At 35.4% G+C, this 15,262-nt stretch overlaps 3 protein-coding genes and 1 long non-coding RNA gene across 9 annotated transcripts; 2 read left to right on the top strand and 2 right to left on the bottom strand.

Annotated features, from left to right (window-relative positions):
* Positions 1–1,173: 1,173 nt before the first annotated feature.
* LOC104727822 (uncharacterized) lies at positions 1,174–1,648 on the bottom strand. The gene is made up of 2 exons (XM_010446891.2): positions 1,421–1,648; positions 1,174–1,326 (listed from the first exon to the last, which is right to left on the bottom strand). The coding sequence occupies exons 1-2, from the start codon at positions 1,646–1,648 to the stop codon at positions 1,174–1,176; spliced, it is 381 nt and encodes a 126-aa protein (XP_010445193.2).
* Positions 1,649–5,637: 3,989 nt separating this feature from the next.
* LOC104722732 (SPX domain-containing membrane protein At4g22990) lies at positions 5,638–9,172 on the top strand. 6 transcript variants are annotated; one of them, XM_010440942.3, is made up of 10 exons: positions 5,638–5,978; positions 6,345–6,403; positions 6,494–6,614; positions 6,706–7,017; positions 7,097–7,662; positions 7,734–8,041; positions 8,135–8,313; positions 8,396–8,586; positions 8,666–8,799; positions 8,882–9,172. In XM_010440942.3, the coding sequence occupies exons 2-10, from the start codon at positions 6,351–6,353 to the stop codon at positions 9,118–9,120; spliced, it is 2,103 nt and encodes a 700-aa protein (XP_010439244.1). In that variant the 5' UTR covers positions 5,638–5,978; positions 6,345–6,350; the 3' UTR covers positions 9,121–9,172. The 6 variants fall into 6 exon arrangements, with proteins under 6 accessions (XP_010439244.1, XP_010439245.1, XP_087327871.1 ...); XM_010440943.3 differs by having other exon boundaries at positions 5,638–5,934; XM_087471745.1 differs by having other exon boundaries at positions 5,643–5,934; positions 8,141–8,313.
* Positions 9,173–10,787: 1,615 nt separating this feature from the next.
* Positions 10,788–13,043, top strand: LOC104722735 (uncharacterized). Its single transcript, XM_010440950.3, has one exon. It carries the CDS (start codon positions 11,068–11,070, stop codon positions 12,766–12,768), a length of 1,701 nt encoding a protein of 566 aa, XP_010439252.1. The 5' UTR covers positions 10,788–11,067; the 3' UTR covers positions 12,769–13,043.
* Positions 13,044–13,510: 467 nt separating this feature from the next.
* On the bottom strand, positions 13,511–15,095 carry LOC104722736 (uncharacterized). Its single transcript, XR_757243.3, has 3 exons — positions 14,701–15,095; positions 14,054–14,139; positions 13,511–13,887 (listed from the first exon to the last, which is right to left on the bottom strand). It is a non-coding gene; the product is annotated as an uncharacterized LOC104722736 (long non-coding RNA).
* Between the last annotated feature and the right edge of the window lie 167 nt (positions 15,096–15,262).

Below are 15,262 nucleotides of genomic sequence, written 5' to 3' on the forward strand. Positions count from 1 at the left end.
TTTGGCTAATGGGCCGGCCAATTGTGGCTCAATGGTTGACAAAAAAAAAACTAATTCCTAAATTTTAAATACACTACCCCTAAAAACTAACCCTAAAACTAAATGTGTCAACCCAAACCTCAAAAAAAAAAAAATCTACATTCTTAAAAATCAATTTTTTGTGTTTGTGGTAATTTTGGAAAAAAAAAAATTTATGGTATTTTTGAAAAAAACACAAAAATGTGGTATTTTTAGAAAAAAAAAATTTTAGTAGTATTTAAAAGAATTTCTCTTAATTATATATGAAACCAATATACTTTCTTAATTACATCAAATGGAAATTCCGGTCAAGATTACCATTTTATAAATCTAGTAGGTGAAATAAGATTTAGGGGATTTTGGGTCAGACTTTCGGTAGAAATAATGAAAACAAAGAAGGAATGACGAACTGGACTTGTATTAATGTTTTTATCGGAAAGTTACAATCTATTTTTTACATCCTATCTTGAGACACTTATATCGAAAAGCTCCAACGAGGATCCCTGGATTTACTCTGATGATATCGCTTCGTTCATTTGCGATCTCCTCAACTCACCGTCGTCCGACTCGGCACCGTTCCTCAGCCAACTAACATCCTCTAGGCCCTTCTAAAGCTCACCATAAACCCATGGAACCCACTACTTAATGGGCATTACATACAGGCCTTTGATTGGCGAAACCCAACCCATGATTGTTTTATGTTTGTTTTCTTTCTCTACCTACACTTATTAGTTTATTATGTTTTGTTACTATCATCTATTGTAATTTTTTTAAGAATTAATTGTGTATTGTTTTGTAAATAAGAACCCATGATCTCTTTAAAATTTTCTCCTCCAATGGTAAGTTCTAATTTTGGGTCTCTTATTTTTGAAAAAATTGTTTTTTGAAATTTTAAAATTTTAAATAGAATAGAAGTAGTATAAATGTGTAAACATTTAAGATTTTATTAAAATAGGAAAATATTGCATTTAATTAATTTGTAAACATACAAAACATAATAAAAAACATTAATACATTGTCAGAAAGAAGAAAGAACACACATTATTCATGTAGAAATCAATGTCTGCATTGGAGATGATCCCACCATTGGAATCAACTGAATGAATTTTTGGAGAGAGACTGACCTTTTGGTAAAAGCCATCTGCCCATGGCTCCTCACCTTAGCGTGGACTCATCAACTTCCATGTATTTTGCGAGCTTAGCAAGAGAAATGGAGGAGTAGACTTTGAGGAATGTCCGCACTCCCGACAACAGCTGCTGCTGCGTTACCTCATAAAGGAACATCTTCAACTGAAGCTTGTATGCGTCCTGAGATAATTCCCAAGTTTGATAAAGGTAAACAAACACACAAGTCCTTTTTGTAAATTTTGTTTTGACTCTGATATAATAAAAACAGTGGTACCTGATTGTAGTTGACAAGAGGCTCGTCGAAACTTGGTGCCGAAGGGGTGATGAACTTGGGGCATGCATAAGAGAAGAGCTCATCATAGATACCAAATGCCTCATCGTCATACCTCTGCATCCTCATCATCTTTTCACCATACTTCTCGCGGAGCTGAGAGTTGACAGAGTCGTCAACGAGTTTAGTTTGAGGGTAGAGGGAGAGGCAAACAACAAGTAATGCATACATCTGCTCATTCTTCTTGAGTATTTGCTCGTACTACAGTGACTTTTGATGGTACTGCTTAGTCTTGAAAATGTAGAGGAGAATCTTGTTGAATTCACGAACAACATCAACATACCTTCGCACCATGAGGTTGGCAAAGCCATAGTGATAAATAGTAGCGATATGGCATCCAATGACACTGGTGTAAACACCTTGCTGGGAGATGTCAATGGGCTGAAACATTTGAGAGCAGTGTGGTAGTCACCGAGGAGGCAGTGAACACACAAGAGACCAAAAACATACCATCTGTCTCATGCTCCATGATTTCACAAGGAAGACATAATCAAATGAAAGCAATCGACTTTATACAGACATTTTCACATCAATTCCTTATAAAAGTTGAGACAGAACATAATATAATCTTAAAAAAAAACAACACCAACACCTAAACAATCAGAATTAACACCAAAAATACTCAGGACATTCTCTGTGAACCCTCATACAAGAATCAAGGAGTCAATTCGATTTCGATTGTACACGCCATGGTCCTAAAATGCTTGTGAAACTCCTTCATATTAGGAATACAACATGCCCAAAGAACCTAAAATCCATCATTCATTAGACTTGATGTATCCTTTGAAACATTAACAATCACCATTTCATGCCTGATTATACTGAATACGAATCCTACTCATTGCTCTTATTCATGTGAACGTTACTTAAAGAGGAAAACAAAATCAACCAAAAGCTTAAAAATTTACGCAAAGAACAAACAAATCCAGCTTACAATATCCAAAATTCTCAAAATTTCATCATAAGATTCTAATTAAAGAACCCTAATCATAAAACAATATGCAATTTCATATTATTCTACTGACAAACTTACCTTGTGATTCCAATTGATTCAATCTCCAGAACCTTCGAATCCAAACCCTTCCTCTGATTTCAGATCAATTGATTCCAAACTCTTCCTTCTGATTTCAAATTCCTTTGTCGTATCAGCATATCGCGAGAGAAAGAGAGGGAGAGATAGAGGAAAAGAACTCGAGTTTAGAGGAATTTTTGTTTTCTTTTGTATTATTATGTTCGGCCAACAGAAACAACATGTAGCGTCTCTTAGAACAAAATCGGGTATACTATATAAGAGGCTCTCTTAACTTTTTCTTTTCTTCTAAATTATTTTTTGTTTCAAAACACTAAAAACTCCTCAAAGAATCTACCGATGGAGAAGGTCTAATACTTACTAAAAGCACTACTCAGCTTCTTCATACGTACCTTGAGAACTCGTGTTTTTTTAGAAGTATTAGACTACCAGCTACATTCGATCTGATGTTTGAAAACAAAGTATAATCAGCATAGTTTGTTGAGTTGTATCATATGTCAGATTCTCTTTTGGTTCTTATTAGCGTTCTCATTACCCTTTTCGTTTAGTTGGTCAATACGTTATTTGATCTAGTGACTAGTAGTTAAAGTATGGTCATATATCGTCGAAAGCAAATGGCTTCGGTTAATTTTTATAGTTTGATTAATTGGATAAACAGAAATCGAATATCCCTGTTTCGAAAGTGATACTACTTTTTGAGTTTATTTGTAATTGTATTCGTCATGAATCTCATGATAGAGGTTCGTATTTCTAGACTAATATTTTAATTTGTCTACTCATTGGTCAGATTAGCTTGTTCACGTGATGATATTTATATGGCACATGATATTATACTAAAACTAGTATTTTGTTGTCTCATACATAAAAAGAAGAGATCCTCAACTTAACATTTTATATAATCGAGGACCCACTCAATCTTTCAGCAAACATGAATTATTTCATTTATGTACTGACATGATGAAGTAAGTAAAGTACTAGGTGGTAATTCTAAATAAAATGATGACTTGATTGTTTATCTAATTTATACTTTATACTTGTACTGGTGGTATCTTATCAGTTTTCGCATTCACATCCAGTATATGTGTGAATTATTGAGAAAATGTAAATCAGTCTAACCACACACACATGACACATGTATGTCTTTTGGGCTGTGCACATCAATGCCACCAACTACGTACATGTCTTTCTCGATATTTTTAGTTTTGTACTACTATTTTATATGGACAAGAAATTTTGTTTTTCTGTTTTTTTCCATATTATGCTTGTTGTCTGTGTGACGATCACATACAAAGTCTTTGACACTTCTTGCAGGCACATGGGAACTTGGTTCTTGGGGTCATCCTTATTTATCAACCCATGCAGTACTGGTTAGGAATTTATTACGTTCTCTGTTAGCTAGTAAGATAATGTTTCGTTAATTTTGATGTAGAGATAGAGAGAAGATACAATTGTCCTTATGTGATTTGTAATTACCCTAGATTTTGCCTCAAGACCCTCAACTATCACGAAAAATAAATTACGACATATTTTTGTTTGGAAATATGTAAGTGCTACACATTAGTCATTAGTACATATCATGTTACGTGTTTGTATTAACTTTTAATACACAACATGTCATTTAACGTCTGTTAAGAAACTCAAATCCAACCTAAATCCATATTTCCAACAAAACATTTGACTTTTATCATACTCTACGTATCGTAGAGATTGTTTTTGGAAATATTTATATCATAATCAATGTTTCTGATAGTGGTTTATTGTAAATTGCGTACATAATTAACATGTGCTATTTAAACACAGGTAAGGTACAATCGAGCAATCGTGGCAGGGACCACATTACAAGAACTACCACATGAATTCTAATGACATACTTATATACTAACGGTTTAAGAGATGGCTAAGAATGACGACATGGACCAAGAACACACATGGACCGACCATGATCATGAATATAATGGATGTCTACATTAGAAGGGATTAGAAAGGTATATAATAATATGCTTGAAAAGATAGAATGGACCAAAAGCAAAATGAACAAACTTTTCAGAGAATGAAAATTAATATTGGTTTTTATTAAGAACTTAAGAAAAACGTTGACAAATCATATGACGAATCACCACTTCATCTAGTCAATCTGGAATCCGAACCGGGTTAGATATTCACTATATATATATAAGTTCTGAAATAATAAATTGAAGCATGGAAACATTATACAATAAAGGTAACCACAGAAAACTTTCGATGAACACTACGAATCTTGATCCTCACTCCTCATATCCGTATCCACGTGAACTATACTACGGATAAGCGTCTCACGACAGCCAAGTAATCATATGAACTTTCCACACCATTAAACCATTCACTAGAATTAGTTGGTCCCAAAAAAAACAAAAAAAAATCAGTAGAAATAAATATTATATAAAACCAATTTCTTCTTTTATACATATATATTGATCCCAACTTTTTCAATTAAGTAATAATGTGATCTAGAAATAGAATCATATCATATTTGACCATTATGGTGGCACACCTCTCAATTGTTTCAAAGATGCTCTTATCAATTGTTTAGTAACACATGTTTAGTAGATCCCACAAATGTATAAAGGTCAAGAATACGTCTACGTCTAACCCCCTGAATCTCATGCCAAAAGCAATGACTTATTATAAAATGCCATAACCTCGGATTAATTATATATCATGCAGTATGATCGTAGAGCTCTTCCAAGGAATGTGTTTTGATTTTTTTCAACACACGTAATTGTAGATCCTATCTACGGAAAAGTCTACTCATTTTGTTTGATCTATTTTAACTTTTTAGGCAAAATTCAAAACATTAAAAAAAAAAAAAGAGGATAACAGAAAAGAATGAGATATATATATATATATATATATATATATATATATATATTTTTAATTTTTTTGTTTGCCGTCATGAAAATGTTTTTCAACAGAAAAATTGCTGTTACCAAGATAAAATTTTAAATTCATTATCTCAAAAAACCAAAAAATATTAAGAAAAAATAAAAAAATAAAATTGAATAGGTCCGAGTCGACAAAAAAAAGATGGACCCGACCCTGTCAGCAGCACTTGGTTACTCTTCATTCATCCTCTAAAAACCGTATAAAAATCGTTCAACGTGACTCCACAGTTCCAACTCAGAGAGGTCAGAGAGCCACTCTCTTAATTTGATTTCTTTCCTTTTGTTTCTTTTCTCACCGAATCTTAGTCTCAAGTCGGTCCTTAGCCAAATACAATAGGGTTGTTTTACAGTTAAACAAATTACGATTTTGCAACAAAAACAATTTTCTGGTCTCTCTCTCTCTCTCTATATATATATATATCAACCTTTGAGAGTACTGAACCTTTCTCTGTTCTCTTCACGGTGAGTTTGTAAAGACTAAAGGTTGAATCTTTAATTCATTCACGGTGAGTTTGTAAAGACTAAAGGTTGAATCTTTAATTCATTCACGGTGAGTTTCTCTGTTTGATGATTAATGGCGGTTTCGCTCATTTCTTATCCATTGGATAAGAAAAAAAGAAGAGTTGTTTGTGAATTCTTGTAGATTGCATTATAACTTCAAGTTCTTATTAGTGATTTGTTACCATTTGCGTCTTTAACTCTTTATCTGAAAACAGAGTCTCTCTGGTTGACCAAATCAACACATCACAATCATGAATCACACTTATTGATTACATATCTCACACATATCCGAATCTTTATTTTCCAGTAGCAGCAACATGTCTTGTCCCCGTCACTAATTGAGTGCACCGCATAGTTCAGTTTGTGTTTGTGGTTTTCATTTAAAGTTGGATTCGTCTTTTTATTTTCATTGTAGAAGAAGATGGTTACCTTCGGGAAGAAGCTCAAGGAACGGAGTATTCAAGAATGGCAAGGGTAATTTCTTGATATACTATTCGAAACAGTACTAATGTTTGTCCTTTACTAATGTGAATCATGGTCTCTCTCTCTCTTTCTCTCTTGTAGATATTACATTAATTACAAACTGATGAAGAAGAAAGTGAAACAGTACAGTCGCCAGTTAGAAGGAGGGAATCTTGAACGTCGCCATGTTCTTAAAGATTTCTCTAGGATGCTTGATAATCAGGTAACTACACGTTTTAGCGTGTTTTAAGAATACAAAAGTGGTGTGGAGCGTTTTGTAATTTGCTAATTCGGATGTGAATGCAATTTACTAGATCGAGAAGATAGCTCTTTTCATGTTGGAGCAACAAGGATTGCTTTCAAGTAGGCTACAGAGACTAAGGGAGTCGCATGATGCTCTTCAAGAGCAGCCTGATATATCTCTTGTAACTAATCTTAAGGAGGAGTACAGAGCTGTTGGACAAGATCTTCTCAAGCTTCTGTTTTTCGTTGAGATGAATGCTATTGGTATCCGTAAGATACTGAAGAAGTTTGATAAACGACTTGGTTATAGATTCACAAACTATTATGTCAAGACTCGTGCTAACCATCCTTATTCTGAACTTCAGCAAGTCTTTAGACATGTGGTAAGCTCAAGTCTTATATGCAACTGTATTGATCACTCTTGATCTAAGCTTGAATTTAATTATAAATGTTGATATATAGGGCCTTGGAGCTGTTGTTGGAGCTGTATCTCGTAACCTTCATGAGCTTCAAAACAATCAAGGAAGCTACTTATCGATTTATGATCAGCCAGTTCTTCCACTCCAGGATCCTGTTGTGGACTCAATTAGAGCAGCAGTGGATAGGCTAACTCGGTCAACAAACTTTCTACACTTTATGGCTCAGCACGCGCTTATAATGCAAGAAGAGTTACCGAGTCCACAAGATGAGGAAGGGGAAGAAGAAGATGGGAGATATCACTTCATGTCTCTATTGTTGAATTTGGTTAACACGTTTCTCTATATGGTCAATACATATATCATTGTCCCTACAGCAGATGACTATTCCATGAGCCTCGGTGCAGCAGCAACGGTGTGCGGTGTTGTAATTGGTGCTATGGCTGTAGCTCAGCTTTTCTCTTCAGTTTACTTCAGCGCCTGGTCCAATAGATCCTACTTTAAACCCCTCATATTTAGTAGCATTGTCCTCTTTATTGGGAACTTGTTATATGCCTTAGCTTTTGACCTCAACTCAATAGCAGTTCTCTTGATTGGTCGGCTTTTCTGTGGGTAAGTCTCTTTAGGCTTCAAACTGCTCATATCATCAGTTCTTGAGGAATTAACCATATTGTATATATCAGGTTGGGATCAGCAAGAGCAGTGAACCGGAGATATATAAGTGACTGTGTACCGTTAAAGATCAGGATGCAGGCTTCAGCCGGGTTTGTTAGTGCAAGTGCTCTAGGAATGGCGTGTGGTCCAGCGCTTGCTGGTCTATTGCAAGTCAGATTCAAGATCTATAAAGTTACATTTAACCAAGATACATTGCCGGGGTGGGTTATGGCTATAGCTTGGCTTATGTACTTAGTCTGGCTAGCTATTTCATTTCGGGAGCCTGCACTTCACCCTGAGGAGATTCCTAAGACTTCAGAAGAGTCTAATAACTCTGGTATGTCTAATTCCTAATTCCTTCTTTGATAGACTGATAGATAGGACTTATCAAAAACTGATTGTAACGGTTTTTGTTTGGTGTGAGTGATAGAAACAGTCCATGATGTGAATCTGGAGAAAGGTATAAAACAACCATTGCTGATTACAGCAGAAGAAATAGAAGAACAAGGTGAAGATGAATGTGATGGAAGCGAAGAAGCTGCTGAAGATTCCCGTGCACCTGCAAACTCCATTGTAGCTGCTTATAGGTTACTTACACCTTCAGTAAAGGTATATAAAAACCTGAAACAATAGAATTCACTTCTGAGATGTAATTGTGCAATTCTGATGATGCAACTTGATTGGTTTTCAGGTTCAACTATTGATATACTTCATGCTGAAGTATGCAATGGAGATTCTTCTCTCTGAATCTAGTGTCATCACAACTTATTACTTCGGTTGGTCCACGAGCTCAGTTGCCATCTTCTTGTTTTGTCTTGGTCTCACGGTTCTTCCTGTTAACCTCGTCGTTGGAAGCTACATAAGCAACATGTTCGAAGACCGGTAAGTTTTTTTCTCTGTTTGCTGATTTCTTCTGATCTCCTTAATGTTTCCCTAAAGTCATAAACTTTATGTGTCACAGGCAAATCCTCTTGGTCTCGGAGATCATGGTCTGTGTAGGAATACTTCTCAGCTTCCATGTAGTTGTTCCTTACACTGTTCCACAATACGTTTTCTCAGGACTCATCATGTTTGTTTCTGCAGAAGTTCTTGAAGGTAAAAAAAAATAAAAAATTGATACTATACTCAAAAACTTCTATATAGATCAATCTTACTAACCCCACTTGTTGTTTTATAGGTGTTAATCTATCGTTACTCTCGAGAGTAATGTCGTCGAGGCTATCGAGAGGGACTTATAACGGAGGTTTGCTTTCGACGGAGGCTGGCACGATCGCACGTGTGATTGCTGACGCAACGATCACGGTGGCTGGTTACTTAGGACGGGATATGCTTTTGAATGTCACGCTGCTTCCGTCTCTAGTCATTTGTGTTTTGTCCATCGTAGCTACTTGTTTTACTTATAACTCCATGTATTAGTAGTACAAATTTTATCCCTTAATAACCAAATCGTTACAATTTGAACCAAAAAGTAGATGTCACACTAATAAGGGTACGTTGACTAAAACATTAATGACATATCAAAAAGGACCATTTGCCTGCGCTTTCGGCAAATTTAATACAAAATCGGTCACGTGATTGGATAATTATTGTGCTATGGACCTCAAACTCCTACTTTACTCTTCTCTTTGGTGGATCATCGGAATTAATTTCTATAAAGTCTTTGATATTTGTTTCTTTCTTCTTATTATAATCACATCACCTGCTGTTTACATATTTTGACGATTTATTTCTGTGAAATATCATTTCGAAATGTAACAAAACTGTTCTTTTTTTTTCAGAAGTTTCTTCGTTTGCTACTTTTTTTTTCTTGGTTTTTCTGTTTATTTGGTTGTGATCGTATAGTGGATGCCACACGGATTGTAATAACGCCAAGAAAATCATAAATCATTGTAAACTTGTGATTTGGTTCGTTGAAAATGAACGTTGCCACTAGCAATTGTTCCTTGGTTTCCTTTTTCACTTTTTTGTTATTTTTTATATATTGTAGTATTTCTTAAAGATATAGTGCTTTATAATCTCCACATAATTATGTCTCGTGATTCTTTAATTACAAGTCTCCATACATGGCTGACCAAAATCAACAAGTTGGTTTTAGTTAAGCAACGTTCAATGATTCAGAATTTCATAAACTTGATTTAGCATGCGACCACAAATCTTAATATATGATGTGATATATTTTGTTTTTATTTTAATAGATGTAACATACAGTATTTGTTAATATCATAAGCTATTATATAAAAGTGCAAATGAAGATATACAAAACACTAACACAAACCACAAGTTTACAAGTTTTTATTCATCTTTCTATAATTAACCAAACACTAGTTATAAAAAAAGCAATTTGTACCACCCAACATCGACACACCCATGTAGTGGAGTCAGGAGTGGATGATAAATATATGGACACGTATAATATGGATAAACGCACACACATACATTCCATGTTTGATTGTGATGAGTGTAAAGACATTAATGATTAAAGTGTAGTGTAAACACGAGATGAAGAAAGAATAAGAAGATATAATATTGACCAAGTCCAAAGCGCGTCGCCCTCGAGGTTCTACTTCTACGTGCATGATTCATGAAATGATGAAGTTGCCATCTACTTTCGCATTCGTTTGAAAGGATGTTACAAAACAAATGAAACATGATTAGCATTGAAGAAGAAAATCTTATAGTAAAATATTATTTCAGTTAGGAAGTCTCTTATTGCACAAGTGACTTAGTATATTTTAACAACAACCAAGAAAAAAAACAGACTAGTCCAATATATCGTTATAAGAAACATTAAAAAGTAGTAGGCCAAAAAAGTTATATTTTCACTTGGACCCCATTTCATGGATATAATTTTACTGGTCATTGGTCAATAAAACATCTGGCCAACCATTTAATTCGTAAACTAATAAATCTCTTCGATTGCTTGTTTGTTTTTTCTTTACCAACATATTTTACAATTCTCATTACCATTACACTAATCAAATGGAGTAGTATAAGCCAACAAAGAGACAGAAGTCAACTCTGTTCAACCTTCAACGTGAGCATAATATACTTACCTAACTACCCATAATATTCTTTCTATACATTATTGTTATGTTTTAGAAATTGACTACTATCAATCAGAAGCAAAATTTTGGTACGAGTCTCCTTTTCTCCAAAGAACAGCAACTTTTCTTTTGATTGACTATGCATTGCAATTAGATTACGACAGCAAATTATTTTTCTAAAGACCCAATTTTACACTTTTTTTAATCTCATTGACTTCAACGTTCTCTCAAGTCACTCCTCCCTCTTTTCTCCGGACAAAAGAACAGAGGAACAGGGGAGAGAGAGAGAGAGAGAGAGAGAGAGAGAGAAAAAAGACAGATGAAGACTTCACACTTCATACAAGAAGCTTGCTTCAATGGCTGCTGTTCATCACCATTCTCATCTCATTCAGTATCTGAGAAACAAGAAGAGCTCGAGTTCTCAGTAATCACAACAGGAGCTTCTTTACTAACACGAGACGCCAAATTCACGAGCCAAGAATCTCTCCCTCGTCTCCGTACATCTTTCTACGATCTCATCACAGCTTTTCCAGATTACTTGCAGACGAATCAAGCCGATCATCTCCGATCTACTGATTACCAAAACCTCTCATCCTCTCCCCATGTGTTTGGTCAGCAACAACCTTTGTTCTCTTACTCCCAGTTTCGACGAATCTCAGAATCAGAACCCGATTTGAATCCTCCTTCTCTACTTACCTTCTCTTGCAAGCAAGTGAGCTCCGGTAAAGAACTGATATCATTCGCGAGCGAAGAAGAATCTCAGTTTCAGTCAAGGATGAGGAGAAGACTCACGGGTTTTATGAATCTTGAAGAATCCGAATATCACATGATTCTAACTCAAGACCGTTCCTCTGCTTTCAAGATACTAGCAGAACTCTACTCTTTCAAAACCAATCCTAACCTTCTCACTGTCTACAACTACGAAGACGAAGCAGTTGAAGAAATGATCAGAATCTCAGAGAAAAAGGGTGTAAAGCCCGAATCAGCCGAGTTTTCATGGCCGAGCACTGATATTAACTCGGAGAAGTTGAAGAGAAGAATCACGAGAGGGAAGAGAAGAGGAGGCAAAAGAGGGCTCTTTGTGTTTCCGCTTCAATCTCTAGTCACAGGAGCTTCGTACTCATACTCATGGATGAGTCTAGCTCACGGAAACGAATGGCATGTGTTGCTAGATACCTCTGCTTTAGGGTCTAAAGACATGGAGACTTTAGGTCTTTCTCTGTTCCAACCAGATTTCCTCATCTGTTCTTTTACAGAGTTTTTAGGTCAAGACGATCCTTCTGGTTTCGGTTGCTTGTTCGTAAAGAAATCTAGCTCTCCAGCTTTGTCGGAAGAGCCAACAAATCCGGCGAATCTCACGGCCGTAAAAGCTGAGCCAGCTCGGGAATGGAAAACAGAGTATTCAGAACAAAATGACGAAACTACCCGTGTGGACCACGAGGACCACAAGGCGGCGTCTACTTCTGGTGGCAATGAGATAATTGAAATCGAATCATCATCGAATGAACAAGATAATAAAGCAATGATTGAGTTTCGAGGATTGGATCACGCAGATTCTTTGGGACTAATACTAATCAGTAGAAGGTCAAAGTCGTTGACTTTATGGCTTATACGAGCTTTGATGACTCTGCAACATCCAGGCTCTCATCAAAATGAGATGCCTTTGGTGAAACTCTACGGACCAAAGACGAAACTGAGTCGAGGGTCGTCTATTTCGTTCAATATTTTCGACTGGCAAGGTGAAAAGGTTGATCCTTCGGTGGTGGAGAGCCTTGCGGAGAGGGAGAAGATTGGTTTGCGATGTGCGTATTTGCACAAGATTAGGATTAGGAACAAGAGGAGAAGTGATGAAGCGATGAGTTTGAGATTGTCGGTGGTGAGTGTTAGGTTAGGAGGATTTATGACGAATTTTGAGGATGTTTTTAAGGTTTGGGAGTTTGTGTCGAGGTTCTTGGATGCTGATTTTGTTGAGAAAGAGAAGTGGAGAAAAAAAGCTCTTGAGAAAAAAACCAATGATTGATTATTGCGTTAATTTGTGTGAACCGTATAATCTTAATCCGCATGGTTCAATTTTGTCACCCATGGTTGAACATTTTCGGATTTGGATTTCGGTTTTAGGCACTTAAGCTAGATTTGTTTTTTTATTAGGGTTGGTTTAGTTTTGTTTCATTTTGGTGGGTACATATTTTCGTTTTCAACTTGGTCTCGGTTTGATATGACAAAATCCAAAATCAAACGCACAATTGTTTTTATACTTTGAATAAAAAGATGAACAAACTAGTAACTTTTGGAAAATTTAAATACGTTTAACAAATATCTAGCATATAAAAACATACTCATATTAAGCTGTGCTAAAATATCAAATACTATTTGCTGTCAATCAAAACGTGTCCAACAATGTATTACACATTGTACTTAAGGTAGTACGAGTACCTAAATTTTGGATACTATAGTTTTGTCCTCGGACGAAGCTTGTCCACAAAAATCGGTATTACGCCGTGTTTGAGTTTTGGATTGTGATATAACAATATAATACATGTCATAAACCCATATAAAAAAGTTTGAATAACTTAACTAACATCACATGACAAAATATAGGATTACCATAAATTATAGAAATGATCACATATAAATTATTAGAGCATCTTTATCGGGAGATTATAATTTTGAGACTCTTAGAATCTTTTAACAATAAATTGTGTACTTTTTAAAACTAAGAACTTTTTGTAGGTGAAATAAAATTATCCCCCTCCAATGGTCAATTTCTTAATGAGATTCTTATTTTTGAAAAATATTGTTTTCAAAATAAAAATATTTGAAGTAGAACATAAATGTTTACACATTTAAAAGAGAAGGTAAAGATGAGCTTAAACTCATGAAGAGAAAGATCTGAGTTTACTCTTTCATAGATGATATAATAGCTTCATGATCTTGGACCCATCAAAACGGTAACAAGTACGCTTTCCAACAATCTCAGCAGGGAAAGCAACATCTTCGAGCATTGCTTCATGAACAGAGGTTAGAGTCCTGTTACGTGGCCTCTGAACAGCAGCACCTTTCTTGGGAGGACGCATTATCCTTCTGAATGGGATGTAATTAAATCACAACAACTTTGCGGTTTCGAGAGATATCCATGTGCCTGCAATGAGAAATCAAATTATTTTCCCTCTGTATAACAGAATGCAACCATTAAATGAGAAGGGGAAGACACTAAATAGAGCAACAAACAAAGCCTAAGAGAAGATGAATAATTCCACAAAGGAGGACAAAATTACAAACAAAGACATAAAAAAGGTATTAGTTACCTGAGCAACTTGCTCCTGGCAATCTGTTGGTTCAGCATTCTTATCCTTCTTGATCTTGTTCTAAGCGGATAACATCTTCACAGATCCTGAATTGCAAAGAAACAAAACAAGAAAAAGGTCAGACTTTAGGCATAGGAGATTACTACTAACATAACAGGTAACCTTGTAATATACGAATCATTTCTACAAAATTCAGGAATACACATTTTAAAAGTCCATGAACACAAACTAAGTAATAGTTTCAACCAAAGCTGAAGGCTTTCAATATCAAGAGAACAATCTATCAAGAAGACGTACAAACAAAATTTGTTTGATTCAATCATACTAGTCTGCAGCAAAAGACAATGCTTGATAAACTACAGAGACTTAAAGTATATCTTTAACCACAATAAGGCAACGAATCAGAAGCCTAATGACAGAAGCTGAATTTTTATGTCACCAGTTTACAAAGCTCTAAGATTTTAGTAGAAAACACCAACATTGCCTCTGAATCAATTTCAAATGTGATCCAAAAATTACAGTTTCTAGCCGAAGAAGAAGACATAATTTTCAAAAATCCAGTTGAACCCTAATTTCAAAAATCAATGAACACTAATTTCTGAATCCTTACTAAACAAAAATTGATTCAAAAATAAAGACAAACATACTATGAGAAAGAGATTGGTGATTGAACATCTCCGAATTAGTGAAGGAAAGGCTCCGATTTGGTGCTCTCCGATTTCATCTAACCAAGTCGTCGATTAACTCACCGAAAGTCACCGTTGAGATCCACCATCGGTGGAGAGGCTGAGCTAACGGCCAAGAACAGACGAATGGTGACCAAAAATCGAATCAATCTACTCCACTTCCAACAGATCATTGAGAAATCTCAATCAATTTCGCAACCTTCATTGCGAGAGAGAAGAAAAAAAAAAATGTAATTTTTGAGCACGTCGACGCTTCTTAGAGATTCTTAAACGCCTTAATTAAGAGGCTCTTCTTAGTAATATTTATGATTTATTTTTAATCAGATTAAAGTTAAGAAGTATGACTAAGAAGTCCCGATAGAGATGGTCTTAGTAAGCAATATCAATACACAAAATTATCATATCTATGATACTTACTTTTACTGCAAAACCTCCTTAAACAGAAAGGGCTTTGAAAAAGTAAAGTGGGCTTTTATTTTTAAATATCATAAACAAGCCCACTAAAAACCGCGAGAGAGAACAT

The sequence above is a fragment of the Camelina sativa genome, chromosome 11 (genome assembly GCF_030686135.1).
Source record: "Camelina sativa cultivar CO46 ecotype springtype chromosome 11, ASM3068613v1".
In the NCBI taxonomy this organism is placed as follows: domain Eukaryota; kingdom Viridiplantae; phylum Streptophyta; class Magnoliopsida; order Brassicales; family Brassicaceae; genus Camelina; species Camelina sativa.